Here is a 17,116-nt window from a genome sequence, read left to right as displayed (position 1 = left end):
CTTCCACTCACGGTCCCTCATCCTATCACTACAGGCCCTTGTGAAAAGTCCCTCCCCAGTCTTCTTGTAGGCTCCCTTCAGCTACTGAAAGGCCACTATAAGGTCTCCCCGGAGCCTTCTCTTTTCCAGGCTGAACAAGTCTAACTCTCTCAGCCTGTCCTTGTAGGAGGGGTGTTCCAGTCCTCTGACATCTTCGTAGCTCTCCTCTGGACTTGCTCCAACAGCTCCATGTCTTTCTGATGTTGGGGGTTTCGGAGCTGGACGCAGTATTCCAAGTGGGGTCTCACAAGCGCAAAGCAGAGGGGTAAAATCACCTCGACCAGCAGGTCACGCATCTCTTGATGCATCCCAGGATACGCTTGGCTTTCTGGGCTGCAAGCGCACACACACTGTTGGCTCATGTTGATCTTATCATCCATCAACACATCCAAATCCTTCTCCCCAGGACTGCTCTCAATCCACTCATTGCCCAGCCTGGAAATGTGCTTGGGATTGCCCTGATCCAGGTGCAGGACCTTACACTTGACCTTGTTAAACTTCATGAGGTTGGCCTGGGCCCACCTCTTCAGCCTGGCAAGGTCCCTCTAGATGGCATCCCTACCCTCCAGCGTGTCGACCACACCACACAACTTTGTGTCATTGGCAAACATTCTGAGGGTGCACTTGATGCCACTGTCCATGTCACTGACAAAGATGTTAAATAGTACTGGTCCCAGTACTGATCCCTGACGGACACGACTTGTCACTGGTCTCCACTTGGACATCGAGCCATTGACTGGAACTCTTCGAATGAGATCTTCCAGTCAGTTCCTTATCCACCGAGCGGTCCATTCATCAAATCCATGTCTTTCCAACTTGGAGACCAGGATGTCGTGTGGGATGTCGACTAAGAGTTGAGTGGTAATCAAAAATTATTTGTACCCATGTCGGCAGTAGGCTTTGGAAATACAGTTGGGCATCATCTAACCAACTCCAATGTCCTTTCATTATGCTTATTACAATTACATATGGTATCTAGACCGAGAGACAGCAATAAGATGCTAATAGTTTTTCCTCTAGAAATATATATGTAGCTATTTACACTGATATTAAATGAAGATTTACTCCAAGGTATATTTAAGGCGAATTGTGGTAGTAAGCCCTTAGACTGATGTAAAAAGGGAAAAGTATTTAAATATCACTTAATTCCAACGTAATAACAGTTCCAAGTGTCTGTTAACTATGTACCACTGGGAAACGTACACTATGGAAAACTCTCTGTATTGTCCCCCTAAGCACTTTGTACTGCTCAGAGTTTGCTTCAGACAACTCTTCAGTTTGATCAAGTCTGACAATTTCTGAGTTCTTAAAACTCACATATGGGAAAGTCTGAGTCTGTGGCTCTTGAATAAATGGCAAACACAGTTTTGCAAGTCCATCAAGTCCTATTTAAAAATATAACCACGGAGTTACTGTTCTGTTTTAAGGTAGTTTCAGCTGAATTTTAAGATTGGTGTGTCAAACTGAAGAGAACTGTGTATTTAATTTTGGCCTTTTGGCACAACCACGCTTGTATCAATTTGCAATGCGTAACTGAATTGCTTTAAACGAAACAGTATTTAGAAAGTAGTGCTATTTAGGGTTTAATTAAACAAGTTACTGCTTCTGTTCTTTATCTGGAAAATTCTCATTTAATTATAAATGTATAACGTATATATAATTTTATATAAAAGTAGACATATTTGTTACGAATTTATATACGTTATAAATTTATAATTAAACCCAAGCAAATTAATTCAAGTGAAAATACACAGAAGAGATAAAAAGAGAAATGCATGCATAACTGTTTGCCTATTGAGCGTAATTACTCCTTACCTCTTAAGTTTATTTCATATGTTTTTACATGATCAATTGAGTAACATCATGACTCCTACAATTATTAGTTTTCATCTGAGTAGAAATATTCTCAGACACACGTCACAGCAACATACCAATTTTCTCTAACTTAAAAACAACATACTGGTAAAATCTGTTTTAAATTTCTTCAAAAAGTAAGAGAATCACAACATAACAGAATTTCAATATCTGCCCCTTTTGTCATCATTCATTGTTTAAGGATTACTCTCCATTTACCTCTTTGTAATTTTTTCTACAGAAAGTCCGAATAAAAATATGTGACTACTCAAACCAGGAATTTCCTTTTATTAATAGATCTACCACGTATTCTTCAGTGAATTCTCACTTATTACTAAACGCTGTGTCGACAGGTTTCACTGACAAAAAACTTCACTTTTAAAATCAACTTGATTTTATAATTTACTCATTTGCTTCCTTTTTAAATGGAGTCATATTAACATTTAATTCTTTGCTGAATAGATAAAAATTTAATCTTGTGAAAATAGCTAAATTCTGAAAGTTGAGGAAATACAGTATCGAGCATTAATGTGAATTTGGAACAGTCTTTTTTATCATGACATGCTGATTCCATAAAAAAGGTCCCATATGCACTAAGGGGCTTTATGATTTAACCACAAAATAGTTTTGTTGATTGGTTTTACATTCTATTTTAATATTTTAGATTCTCTTTTACTTTCAGTCTTTTATCAGCTTTGAAATCACTACCCATATCTTAAATCTAAAATGGCAACTTTGAGAATGATGTTTACACAGCATTAATATTAATTACATTCAAATATACTAGATTAATGTACTTCTGTATGCTTTGACATAATATTGATAAGTATCTTACCGGTTCTCCTGACCTTTTTGAAATTCCTAATCAAGACTAAACAAAGTGTGTACTGACTGATTTTTTTATTAAGTGAGTGGCAGTTATACATCTAGAAGGACAAAGCTAAACAAGCAGTGGAATGCTTTTAAAGTTTGAAAGGAACTAATAAAAAGTTAAATAAAATAGCAAGCAAATCTGGACCCAAGTGTGTATCTATATGCAACAAAGCTCTTAATGATAGTATAATTCTTTAAGGCTTGCTAAAACGAGATACATACATGAGTCCTGTTAGGAGGTAACTTCAAATTAAACAAGCTACAAAAAAAAAAGTAGGTGTAACACTTTGGTGGCTTACACCTATTTAAAAATCCTGAAGGGGTTAAAAAGCTCTACTGAGAAGTGAGACCATGTAAAACCTTAAGTCACTACAGTTGTATGAAGTAGAGCACACTCTACTAGTCACAGAAGAAATGGCAGTGGAATGATAGCAATAATATCCCTGCCTACGGCAGGGAGGTTGGATTAGATGATGTCTAAGATCCCTTCCAATCTAAGATATTCTATGAATCTATGATTCTAAATGGGCTCTTATTGAAGAATCTTCCTTTTAATTATTATATAAATGAACAGCAATTGCAATGCTTGTAAACTGAGCACATTCCTGAAACGGTAAGTATGAGGAAAATCCCTTAGATCCAGTCAAAACCATTTAGGGTCTTTAGGAACTGACATTTTGAAGTCAACTGTCACTATGATGTTCTGGTTGTGCTAAGACAATGATAAGTGACACCAAAAAGATAACGAAATATTATTCTGAAGACTTAGAAGAAAAATTTTTGTTATTTTTCAGGTTTCCTCCTTGACCTTAATTCTGCCTCAACTTGAAAGCAGATGTGACCCAATTTCCTTCTTGGGATGAACCTATGCTAAAAGTAGTACACTGGTGGATGTAGCAGAAACATTCATACCTAATTTCAACTACTCATACAGAGATATAGGAAATTCAATATGAACTTCTGTAGGAAAATCAGATCTAATAGCTGACACTTTGCTACACAAACATATAAAGGTAAGTGTAGTGCATAAATGAATCTTGGCTGCTAAAATGACTACATAGCATTACTTTTGCAATACTTTCCTTTCAATTAACATACTTTAAAACATAGCACTCCATAATCAGTTTGTCACAGCAGAAAACCCTTTTTCAAGGTCTAGTGCCTTGATTTTATTTGAGAAGATGACAGACTTGAGGATTAATCTAAAAATGACAAAAAATACTATATAGCACTACTGAAGTAGTCACCTGCTTGAGATGCTGGATAAGATTCGTATGACCTCAAGAAACGCAGTTAATAAAAGCACAGCTAGAAAAGACCAGAATGCCTTAAGAAATAAGATCCTAAAATACATTAAACCTAAATTCCCTAGGAAAATAGAATTTTTGTCAGAAATAGAATTATCCAGTCCAGGGCATCTGGACAATTCCATGCTGGCTTTCCCACAAAAATCGGAAAACAAGCAGCCTGTTTTACTGCCAGGGGACTGGAAGATATTTCAAGCTTATCATTAGGAATAGTAGCTAGACAGGAGAAATTAAAAAAAACCACCAAAACAACCACCAGAACTGTCAACGCTGACCTCAATGAGTTGGCTGGGCTACCATGCAAAGCCTGCAGAAGATAGGATGGTGCTAAATTAGGAAGCCAGTCATTAACAGTCTGTATTTAGTCTTTCTTCTCACATCAAAACATTTCCTCTCACATCTTGTATGTGAAACAGACAATGCTCAATTCATGAAGCAGAATCTAGTTTTTACCTTGTTTTATCTAGCATACTTCGCTCAAATCCTGCTGTCAAGAAATAGCAATTCCGTAATGGGATCTGCTATGAGTTTAGTCATTACGATAAGTCAGGATTCTATAATACCAAGAAAAAATCCACACAACATCGTTTCCTCATATTCCTGTTTTGCAGGTGGAACTAAGGTTAAGAATATTCACTATCTGAGTGTGAAACTTAAGACATGAGATCGTACTGCCTACTATATACGATGCTAAACTCAAAGCAGAGCTCCCATCAACTGCATCGAAGCCATGAACACCCAATACTCTTAACCATCAGATCAATGATTCCTATCTCATAACTCTCCAAACTCAGAAGTCCTGGTTAGTACCTATTTCTGAAAATTTTTATTTCAGCGGCTTCAGCTTCTGTAACATCATACTTAAACTGTCAGAGACAGGCACAAAGTCTAAATCTTCAGTGAAGTGTTTCTTTGTCCTACGTAACAGACCATCTCTTCTTTTTCTCTTATTCTCTTACTCTCTTATTCTCCCATCACACTCCTTCTGGAACGAAGGTGTGTCCTGACACAGAACTACTCCTTTAACATAATAAAACACTTGCAATTAAATGGACTAAAAGAAATAAAGGTCTAATTCATAAAATCCCTCAGAATAGTCACTGGTCAAAGAACAATTTGATATTCTCCTAACAATTTTTATAGGGCTGCTTCTTCTCCTCACAGAATCATTGTATGACAATGCCTGACATCACAACAATCATTCATTTGGAATGAGAGAAGAACTTTTATGCAAACGAAAACTAAGAAACAAGCATTATAGACCTATCCTCTCCCAGAAGCCTTTCTACAGTTCTTACAGAAAGCTACCTAATTTTGAAATGTGTAGCATGTTTCTTTCTGAAATTTTCCTCCCACTGTTTTAAAACAAATACTGTACACTTTAATTCATTGACTTTTATGTTTTTCATCATCACACATCAACAACTTTTAACCAATTTTTTAAATTTAAAAGGACTGCACAAATTGCTGACAATAAAAAAACCTCCGTGAGAGGCAGAAACCAAGTGTGATTAAAACAACCCAACAGTTTATTAGCAGATTAGAGGTGCCCAATCTTAAGGTTAATGTTTACTTGTAATCTCTATGCATCACCAAATATGTTTACAAAGAACCACCCCTAGCTAAAAATTAACATATAACACCTCATTGAATGTTTTCCCCCAAATGAAGTTGGTAAGTATTTACCAAATAAATTGTGAGACAGTAAAATACTCCTAAGGGGGTTAATTTAGCTTGTCCTAACTGTGTTAGAGAATATTATATTTCAGTGGCAAACTCTCTGTGCGTTAAATTATGCAAATAAGTTAGGAAAAGTAATTTAGAATAGAGAGAAGCAGTTCCACAGCTACAAGCTGTGTAATTAGATCTGTACTGTGTAGTTCAAAGCTAGCTCTGGTGTATATAACCCTAGTGCTGGAAGCATCTGCTGCAGCTCTCCTGAAACCAAAGCTTTTAAATAATGAAAAATACACAAAAAAGGAGAAAGTAAATATCTCTAGACAGGTCATGTCCCCAGAATTTTCTTAAAGTGTGAAAAAAATCAAAAGATTTCACCAAAGACTATTTAAAATTCACAACAGGAAGTGCTTGCTTACAAATAAGTTGTAATATTTCTGAATTGTTAGTGCATCACCAAAACACTGAGAAGCATACTATTATTCAAAATACATATTGGAGCTAGTACTCTTCTCCTACAACACCTAACCAGATACTAATATGACTTAGATTTTCACACACCACATATACACCTAACAAAAGCATCTACTAAAATAATTCATGAAAATTTATAATCAGGTACTTGAAATCCCTCAGAACATTTTTCTTCTGCCCTGGACAGTAAAGATGCTTGTCTTAACACACCTTTGAAATAACTTTCTGTACGATAACTCTGTAACGGTTCATTCACCTTTTGGGGGAAGCACACTGACTCCTTCAGGTATCTTTCATCTCCTTACTAGAGAGCCCGTCACTAGAATGCATGAGTCCAGCATCTCTGTTTTACTTAACACCTCTCCTCAGGACAGAAGGCCTATATTTTGCCACACATTTTGCACCACTTCTTTTAAAAAAATAAGGTGAAAGACTGAATTTATTTAATGCAATGTTGATAATAATTATGTAGTTTAGAGACAAGTATACACACTTTATTTGAGCTTCAAGACACTGTTTGGTGGCATGCAGCTAAATCCTTATAACATGTTTTTTTATATGGCATCCAGTTCTTCACCTGGGCCTAGACCTTGGAGTCCACTGAAAATGAACAGTTAGGGATCTGGATCTATCCAATTGTTTTCTCCCTTTAGGCATGAAACCTCCTTCAAGTACTTCACAAAACTCAGTTCCTAATGACTTTTCAACACTTTTCCCTAAGGAGCACTGACTGCACCTATTTATGTTTAGAATATCATTCTCTGCACCTCATTTAAATAGAAGCCACCTCCTAAACCAAGTACAACTCACTATTGCCCAGTCTCACTCCAAGGAACAATAAAATTGTGTCTCTTATGTTGCGACTTCTCCCCAACTGCCAAGATACAGTTCAACATTTCAGCGCCTAACATTTAGCAATGAAAAGTATATTCCATGCAAAATAAATGAAAATGTCACACATGGCTCCCTAATACCCTCTTGATCAAAAATACTCACTGCAAAATCAGAATTTCTTGATTACCAGATCTAAATGACAGCATGATGCGGTATAAAGGTGGCTCCTTATGAGCTTATGAAGATCACTATCCAGCAATACTAACTAAAAGAATAGCAATAAAGTATATGAAGTAAGAATTTTTATAAGGTGACCTATACTAAAACTAAAAAATTTTAATGTAGAAGTCTTGCTTTTATTTTAGCAAATTTTATACTGTGCATATTAAAGTCTTTTCACACAGTAAACAACACCATGGAAATGGAAAAAGCTGTACAGGCTTTTATTCACTTACCAAAATAGCGAAAGAATTTGAATTTATTTTGTAATTATTTTATTTCATTTTAATACATCTTGCATTTAAAAGACATATTGATATAAACTCATATGTATTAAGATCTTTTATGCTACAGAAAATTAAAGGGTTACTACGCTGCCTACAAACTAGTTCTGATTAAATAATTTATATATTCCTCCTATTGTACAGAAAATTCTTGACAAGTCAGACTGCATTTATTCATCATATAAAATTAAATAATGTGTATTAGAATATGCAAATTTTCACTTAATCCTGAGGGGGCAAAAATATCAAAAAACCCAAAAAGTCAGCAGGAGTCACCATCAAAATATCTGTATGTCCAAGAGAAAAATTCAGCAAACTCTGCTGAAGAACAAAGCTACACAATACCATGCAATATTCTAACAGAAAATATTAACTAATAACAACAGCAAAGAAATCTATAATGTCACTTCGGTTAATCAGTTCAGTAAAGTGATACATTTTGAACTCTTGATAGATTACCATTAATTCCTGTCTCTCTAAGCTTTGATTTAATTAGTCACTCAAATAAATTACTTCTGATCACCTGTTTAAACAAAAACTTGGATTTTTGAAAAAAACTGCAGAATCCAATTAAAAAATAAAAGTATTTTACATAACTACTTATCTAATTATACTTCTATTTAGATACACCATCTTTTAAGGGCAGTAATTTCTATTTAGTTTACAAATAGCTTTACTATCAATAATGTGCACTTGCTCATTTATTTATCTGCAATAATATTACTTTTTAAAGACATATGTCCTATAATTGTTTTTTTGTCTTTTGATGTGAAATGTATTTTTTATTTACGATGTGTCCACCTTAATGAATATTGTATCATACAGTTCCATCTAATTTTTATTACTGCTTATGAAATTCTTTGGAAAAAGTTATGCTAAGGTCACTACACTGGAACTACTTTTGTACTTTCGCTCCTATATGGCCTTCCTTCATTTAGCCTTTTGTGTTCTAAACCCACCCATAAAAAAGGCCCTACTGTCAAACACATTCTGAAATACTACTTATTTCTTATTCTTCATATTCACTTCTGTTGCAGTTTCATGCACGATGCACCCCTTGCTTTGTCTTCTCTGATTTGTTACAATTTTTGTTGTTATAAATCTATTCTAATTCTCAGCATAAACTTAGTTACTCCTAGTTTTATTTTATTATTTTTTTCCTCATCTTTCCTCTGCCTTTGCTGCATCATCTCTAGCAAAAGATCTTCCCGCTTAACCACACACTTGTAAACCCAGAACTTGTGGACCTATCACCATTTAAAAAAAAGTAAGTAAATTTGTAGATGTCATAAGTATGTAATATCTTTGTCTGTGGTGCAAAAGAAGTAAATTTTGGAATAGTCCTGAGTAGTCCCGATGATACGTATATGTTTATATATATTTTAACATATCTTTTTCTTGTTTCTACACAAATTATAAATTTGACATTATACTTCTTGCATTACAATAGGAGACTCTGACTATATTAAACCTTTACACTGAATACCCGTCAGTGTGTGTGCAGCAGCACTAAGGAGAAGATGGTTCTGAGAAAAAAAGCACTTGTCCACATGAAACTTCATGACTCCTACATATTTTCCACTAATGTATGTTAATTGGTTTGTCTGATTTAATTTGCATTAGAAGTTCGAAAGTATTGATTACTTTAAAAACTGCTGGCACTTGTGTTTATGATCTTGTTTTATTCTATTCTGAATTATATTAGATGACCTAAAAAATAAGTGCTCAGGAATCAGCTCCTAAATACAGATTCTGGACACTAAGAAAACCTGTTTCAGAACAGCATAATGGAATCTAAGCTATCTTCAAATTAGCAAAACATACGACAAAATGGAGAAAAAAAATGAATAGAGTGAAAATTAAAGTAGAGGGCAAATTATTCAATAAGATAAACAAACAATACTTTACTGACTCCTACAGGTAGCTGAAATTATTCTGAATTTTAATTGACAGATTAGAAATAGCAATATCTATTCTGGTACAGAAAATTAAGCAAGAATAACTAGCCTATTACTATGCAAATATGTCATTAGGCAGTTAACAACTGCGTTTTTGCAGATGCCAATGGACTTGAACGACAGTTATTATTCAAAATTATAAGCAGCTTTATACTGCATCTTTTTCTGTAGAAAAACAATATCATGCAACCATTTGTTTTAAGCATTTCCCTTTGACCTGTAGTAAACTGTGCTAGAACAATTAGAATGTCCCTTCTAAACCCATACCTTACGTACCTTGCACTTCTCAAGGTATCCTCTCCTAAATAAGAATATTATAAATACCTCATGATTAAATAGATGAGAGGAAACAAACACAACATACTCTGGAGTCAACTCTTCAATAACCACAAGCAAAACTATCAACACCACAGCACTACTTATGTGAGAAATCTCATACTCTGGAAAGTGAACAGAAGCAGAAAGTCAAAAGGATGCACCTTAAGTGTCTTCATAAAGAATATTTATTTGCTATACTCATGGATTTCTCCAAATAACTTATATCCTATAGCACATTACCGTATATTTAAAACTAAAACCCACTAATGACATTACTACTGGATTCTCTAGTAATATCTGCTAAAAACTCTGCAATAGGCATAAGGTCTTGGTGGACAGTAATTATCTTGTTACATTTTGAGTAGTTTACAGAAGTTCTGACAATAATCAGGAAGTTTATTACTTGATATCATCTATTATGTTAAACTAATCACATGGATCCATTACTTTCACGGCTACAGAGCTAGTTTTCAAAAGCTTTGGACAATCCTCATCATGTCTTCTGGAGTATCACTTATCATTACTGTTAAATTCTTACAGAACAACAGCAAGAAGATGACAGGAATCCACAGACTTAACTTCCCACAATCTTCTAGACCACTAATGTCTGCAGTCTCATGTTTGAAAAACAATTTTTAACACAGAGCTAGTAAAAGTGATCGCATTGGGCTGCAAGACTGGTCAAGCTGCTTCTACCATACTTGTAAGCCAGACACCTGTAACTTAACCCTTCGGTCATCCACAAAAGGCCAACTGGCTTGAGATGTAACTATTTATTATTTCATTAAAATATAATTTTATTATATTTTAGGCCATAAGAAGTTACTCATTTGGAATTGAATCTGAGTTTTTGTTTAATGATTCAAGGTACATTCAGGATATCGGAAGAATAATAATTCTGAATTCTAGCCCTTGCTTCCTTAGGCATCTGCATTACCAGTACCAATGTTACTGTGTAGCTGTGCAAGACTACAGACACAAACTGAACACATCATGAACTCAGAATTAATGAGGAGATAGTAAATTTGTGCATCTGGTCTACTTAAACTCATTGTGAAGACCTGAGTACACATAAACAGACAAGCTACTATGTAAATACAAACATATGTAAAAATTAACGTAAAATCACAGAAACATGGCACACAAACATTCAGAAAGCTACCTAACTGAAGAATAATGGGTTATTCTATACATAGCTAGTCATAGCATCCATTTGTAGGAATTTCCTCAGCCGTTTCTATAGGCAGCTGACAAGGTATTAAATGTTCAAAGCCAAACAGATTTGACCAGAAAATACAGAGGAAAGTGGTACATACATATCATTCGACAATAACACAACAAGCACCTGGTATGTAACATTTTTTGAAAGCGTATTTTCTACACAGCACATCAATTCAGTATTTTTTTAATTAAAGTAAGATACAAAGCTTCATTTATTCAGGCATAACATTATATTAACTATTATATACTTAAAATTGCAAAAGGCAGTTATTGTGGAAATGAAGTGCATAAATAAATGATGAAGATGCAGAACATAAAAATAGCACATCATCACTGAATTCGTTTGTCTGTGATTTTGTTAAAGAAACCATACCTACAAATGGGCCCTAACTGCACAAAAACTAAAAAAAGAAATTCTGTGGAAAAATATCCAAAGAATTCAAGACTTCACTTAATTAGCGGACACAGAAATAATATCTAAAATGATCAACCATAATTCAGCTAGCCTGCTGGACCACTTTATCTTCTGTATTTGTGTATTTTATATATTTACATACATGTGTGCATATATAAATATAGAAGCAATAGAAACATGTATCTATGCAAATAAGCTACACCAGGTGACGAAGTAGAAGCAAACTGTATAGATACAGAGTTACAAAAGCTCTAACTGAAATAAACTCTTTAGGCTGTTAGCTGGAAGTCTAGGAAAAGACCTACAATCTAGATAAATCATACATTTCAAAAAATGAGGTAACTTTTCAGTTTTTCCAAAGTGTGCTATAAACACTATTTCACCCAGGAAAAAATACTAGGACAAGCTTAATTCTCAAGGTACTGAGTTCCAGAGAGACCTCCGAAGAAAATACTGTTTTATTAAATCTTATCTTAAGACACAGCTATAAAAGCATTGTCAACAGTTGCAGTAACTAAGCTTATTAAACTTTTATCTTCACACAGCTTCTGCAACCAAATAACAGCTGCAAAACTGATAATAAAGAAATTTAATCCATCATTTTTACAGATTAAATTAATTCCTGTCAAATTCACTTCTGACAATTTAATATAATAGATTCAAAATAACTACTCAAGTGTTTATTTTTTGGTTTAAGATACCACTGTAAGAAAATCAGGATGACAGTACAGCAAAGTTCAAGTAAATTACTGTATAAAGAGAACACTTACAAAGTGAATGCTTAATGTGCAATACATAGCACAGAAACAGTTTTCACTATAGATTCAAGAGTAACCTGCTTCTGATTTGTGACATCAAAAATTCTAATCTGAATGAATAAAGTATTAAAAATCTGTGCAAGGGGATACTTAGAAATTATTCCAAGATTTAATATATAGATTCTCAATATTACTTCTAATGAACTACATGCAGAACAGTGGTACAGAATGTGCTTTTAATTAAATACATAAATTCTAATGAATAAAGCAAGGTTGATCTCCAGAAAACTGCCTGCTAACCACCCCATGCATAAACTAATTGAAAATTTACCAAATACATATGGATGTATCCTGCACATTAAAAAAAATAAACATTACATTTTAAAAGATAAAAGGTAAAGCTTGTCACAGGTATTATCAAATGCAGTTGAGACAACACTGCAGAAGTAAAATGGAAAAGACCTAAGAAGTCAGCTAAACCTAAGAAACTAGTTCAAGTCAGAAGAATAAGAGCTCAGAAACTAACAAGCTACCTGAAAAAGCACTTTTCTTCAAAAGGTCGTTAGGAAAACTGAACTGAAATAAACACAAAATGGGCAGTCTGAAATCACCACTCATAGGGTATCATCAGTTTGTATAAGGCTGTTCATCATTTTATGTAGTTTTCCTCTACATTTTTAGACCCATCAGTAAGATTTCCAGCATATTAATTATAAAAACGTTGTCATAGCTCCACTGGCTTACAGTTCCTAAAGCCTGCTCCACCTAAATTAACCAGAGTTGTTGCTAAATATGTAGGAACACTAGTACTGCATTCACTTTTTGATGTTTTGGTGAGGCTTTCAATACACATTTACTGTTTCAAAAATCAAGATTCTTTGCCACAGGCAAACCGGCATCTTTAGCTACCAGTAAACCTCTTCCTTGCACACTGAAACTGCTTCCTCTCAAGCCACGATGTCTCCTTACTATTTATGTACTGTTTATTTTTTTACTAGCTATGTTACTGCTGACAACTTGACTCGACTCTGAATGCAAAACTATATTTATGTTTTTGAGCCTCAATGCCCGCGGAGACAGCAAGGGCAATGAGAAGCTGAGCCTGGCGCTAACAACGCTAAGGTCGCGAGTTCGATTCCCGTTCGGTCCCCATGTGTTGCCTGATCTAGTCGAGAGGTGGCATCCCTGGCGGCAGGGAGGCTGGATTAAAATGATCTCTAAGGTCCCTTCCAGCTTAGGCCATGATATGATATGATATGATATATGATATGAGAACCACAGCAAGATGTTAGAACTTCCACTGAAGTATTTAAAAAGTGATGGAGATCATGACAGAAACATATCCTCATGTCTTGGTAACTAAGGTAATGGGATTAAACAACAGAAGGTCAGCAACAGCAGGAGATATCATAGATGTGAATGTATACAAAAACAGTGAGGGTCAGAGTCAAAATGAGATAACTCCCAAGGACACTAACTTAAGCAATTGAAACTTGGAAAAGAGCAACAGCTCCGTAGTTTTAGATAAAGGAATTGAAAGTATAGTTATGGTATGTTATGTCACACATATGATATATGCCAGAGGAAAAAACCCACAAACCTTTAAAATACTATGCTATTTCTCAAACACCTAAAAATACTATGTTATTTCTCAAAGCATAACATGACAAGGGTGTTTTCCCCCTTATACATTACGAAGATAATGACAATATGACACGCACTGTCCTAAACTGGATAGTAATAATAAAGTCATAGAATGATTTGGGTTGGAAGAGACCTTAAAAATCATCTAGTTCCAACCCCCCTACCATGGGCAGGGACACCTCCCTCTAGACCAGGTTTTTCAAAGCCCCATCCAGCCTGGCCTTGAACACTTCCAGGAAGGGGGCATCCACAACCTCTCCAGGCAACCTGTTTTAGTGCCTCACCACCCTCATAGTAAAGAACTTCTTCTGTACATCCAATCTAAATCTGCCCTCTCGCAGTTTGAAAGCATTACTGCTGTAAGGCTGCTAGAAGGTCCCTCCAGAGCCTACTCTTCTCTAGGCTAAACAATGCCAGCCGGTCCTCATAGAGGAGCTGCTCCTCTGGATTCACTCAAACAGGTCCATGTCCTTACGTTGGGGCCCCAGAGGTGTATGCAGTACTCCCAGTGGGGTCTCACCAGAGCCGAGCAGAGGGGAAGAATCACGTTCTTTGACCTGATGGCCATGCAGCCACGTTCCAGCAACCTGCAGCCCAGGATGCGACTGGCTTTCTAGGCTGTGAGTGTCCATTGCTGGCTCATATTCAGATTCTCAGCCACCAACAACCCCAAGTCCTTCTCTGCAGGGCAGCTCTCAATCCACTCGCTGCCCAGCCTGTATTTGTGCTTAGAACTACCCCAACCTGGCAATGTTTCAAATTATTAAAAAAAAATAATGTTTCTACTGATAGTCTTCAGACAGTGTCTTTACTGATCTTGCAAAGTTCTCTACAGGTTGCCTCAGAAAGGTGCTACCTGCTCCCCAGAACTCATCACCATTAGATGCCCTTCTCACAGGGCTGTAAAACATGAAGTTTTTTCAGCTCTGTAGCTGAATTAGTGCTGTTAATATGCAGGTAGCCCACTACTGGTGATGGCCTGAGAAGAGACAGCTGTAATCCCTCTGACAGAATGGCAATTTTCAGTGATTTAGCATTTACCCAGCATTGAAGGGAACATTACAACAGAATATAATGGCTGATAAGAACACTCTACCTGCAACAGAGCACTAAGTCATATTCTCTGAATGGTACCTTTTTTTTCTTTATTTAAAGAGTCTTTGGCAGAAAAAAAATCTCAAAAAGTGCAAATCAGTTCAAGATGACCTAACATTTTTTCAGATAATATCAGAACGTGGTATTCAAAATATGACATGAAAACAAATATTACCAGCTAATACTGAGCACAGGACAGTCCCAGGAAACTAGACTTAACAGCACTAAAGGTTCTCAGCTAAAGCAGTCATAAGAAGTAAGATTTGACACAGGAATCTCCTAATGAAGATCTACATTGTTAGTAATCCTGGAAACCTTTGGGATGTTTTCCAATCTTAATTCTTCAGTCACTGTAAAAAGTCTCTGTAACGAACCCCCTAGAAAATTTGGTAGGGCAAGCCATCTATTGTTATATCTTTCCTCAAGTTCAACAAGAGGAGAATTGTACGATAAGACAAATGTAGTTTCAGTTGCATTTGGCAATTCAAAGTGAAGCCTACAAATGAGATATCTCATTAGTTTGAGCAGATGGATCAAAATGAAAGGCTGAATCACCAACCCTTAATTTCCCAGTAGCCAGGAAGAGCTTGAAGTCTTGCAGAGGATGACTGTTGAAAAATCAACAAAAAAGCTTCTCTCCATCTGTCAAAACACATGCCTGTAGAATGCAACTACCTCCTACCAGCCTTAGTCTTTAAAAATGAAAACACATGTTCATCTATTAAAACACATGAACATATAACTTCAGTCAACTACCATACTATAACCTGTAATATCACGCAGACACATCCGTATGACTTCCATCAGAGTAAATTATTTGGTTTTGGCATGGTAGAATTCTTTGAAAATTGGTTAACAGAACAGTGCTGAACAATGTTAAATGAACAATGTTGAATTTAATAAATTAAGACATTCCAAAGACTCCAGTAAAGAATCTTAAAAGAGACAACACTGTGAAAGCTGGATGGCCCCAGGAAGGTGCACATTAATGCAGAGAACTTCAGAAGAGGTAACATATTGTTCTCTGATTCTTGTATTTCTTTATTTCTTGTGCTTCAGTATGAAACAGAACAGGTAGGGTTTTGGCTTTCTAAAGCACTGTTAATGAGATCTATGTCTGTCACACATTACTGCCTGAATAGTTATAAAATTCCAACCATGTCCTGAATTCCATACAGATACAGAACTGCTGTGGGAATCTTCTCTAAAATCTTGGGGGGAGGTGTGAATATGTATTTCTAGGTTGTATATTTAAGAATAACCACAGCTTTGCTAAAAAGCAAACTTTGCAGCACAGAACGTAAATAAAAACAAATTTCAAGGATAACAAGGTAAGAAAGGCAACAGCATGACAATAACAGACTATGATGAATGTGGACACAAGGTAGTGAATTTCTAAATACTAAGAAAATTAGAAGGTGAAAACTTCAGAAGACCAAAGGCTATTCTAAAAAAAACTGTGAAAAGACACTGGAGAAAACCTATCAGCGTTTGTATGTCTTTCATTTCAGGATATGAATTCTTGTTTCATAAGTATCAACAGAGATAAATTTTAAATACTCTGAAAAAGAAGTCTCTTGTAACCCGTTGGTATTTAGATGTGTATTTAAGAGTTCTGCAACACAGCAGAACAAAGATTTTCATGCAAAGAAAATGCTTAACAATCAGTTGAATCAAATTAACCAAAGCGTTCTGAAATCAATTCATACAGCAAGGGAAACCACACTTCCACTTTGTCTGAAAGCACACTCCTCATTTGGTTGTTGGATTGAAATACAATTTTCAGAAATTGAGATCAGCTGTAGCTCATGTCTTAAAACACTCAGCCGCTAGTACAGGAGCTGAAATTATTCTCAAGGAAAGCTACAAAAACATCTCCTGACAGAATTAAACACAGAATCACAGAATGTCAGGGGTTGGAAGGGACCTCAAAAGATCATCTAGTCCAGCCCCCCTGCCAGAGCAGGATCACCTACAGTTGGACACACAGGAACACGTCCAGATGGGTTTTGAATGTCTCCAAAGAAGGAGCCTCAACAACCTCCCTGGGGCAGCCTGTGCCACTGCTCTGTCACTCTCACAGGGAAAAAGTTTTTCCTACTATTTTTGTCGAAACTTCTATGTTCCAGCTTGTAGCCATTACCCC

The 17,116-nt window shown here is 35.8% G+C and overlaps 1 protein-coding gene across 1 annotated transcript in view; it reads right to left on the bottom strand.

Annotated features, from left to right (window-relative positions):
- The window catches only part of ASCC3 (activating signal cointegrator 1 complex subunit 3), a 138,582-nt gene extending 137,818 nt beyond the window's left edge, over positions 1-764 (bottom strand). The window contains exon 1 of the mRNA XM_009876339.1: positions 720-764. Coding sequence (XP_009874641.1) covers positions 720-764 — 45 coding nt within the window. The remainder of the gene's footprint in view (positions 1-719) is intronic.
- Positions 765-17,116: the final 16,352 nt, after the last annotated feature.

Source organism: Apaloderma vittatum, unplaced genomic scaffold (genome assembly GCF_000703405.1).
Source record: "Apaloderma vittatum isolate BGI_N311 unplaced genomic scaffold, ASM70340v1 scaffold5389, whole genome shotgun sequence".
NCBI classification, from domain to species: Eukaryota; Metazoa; Chordata; class Aves; order Trogoniformes; family Trogonidae; genus Apaloderma; species Apaloderma vittatum.
The sequence above is the reverse complement of the archived record's forward strand: the minus strand, read 5'-3'. Positions and strand labels throughout refer to the sequence as shown.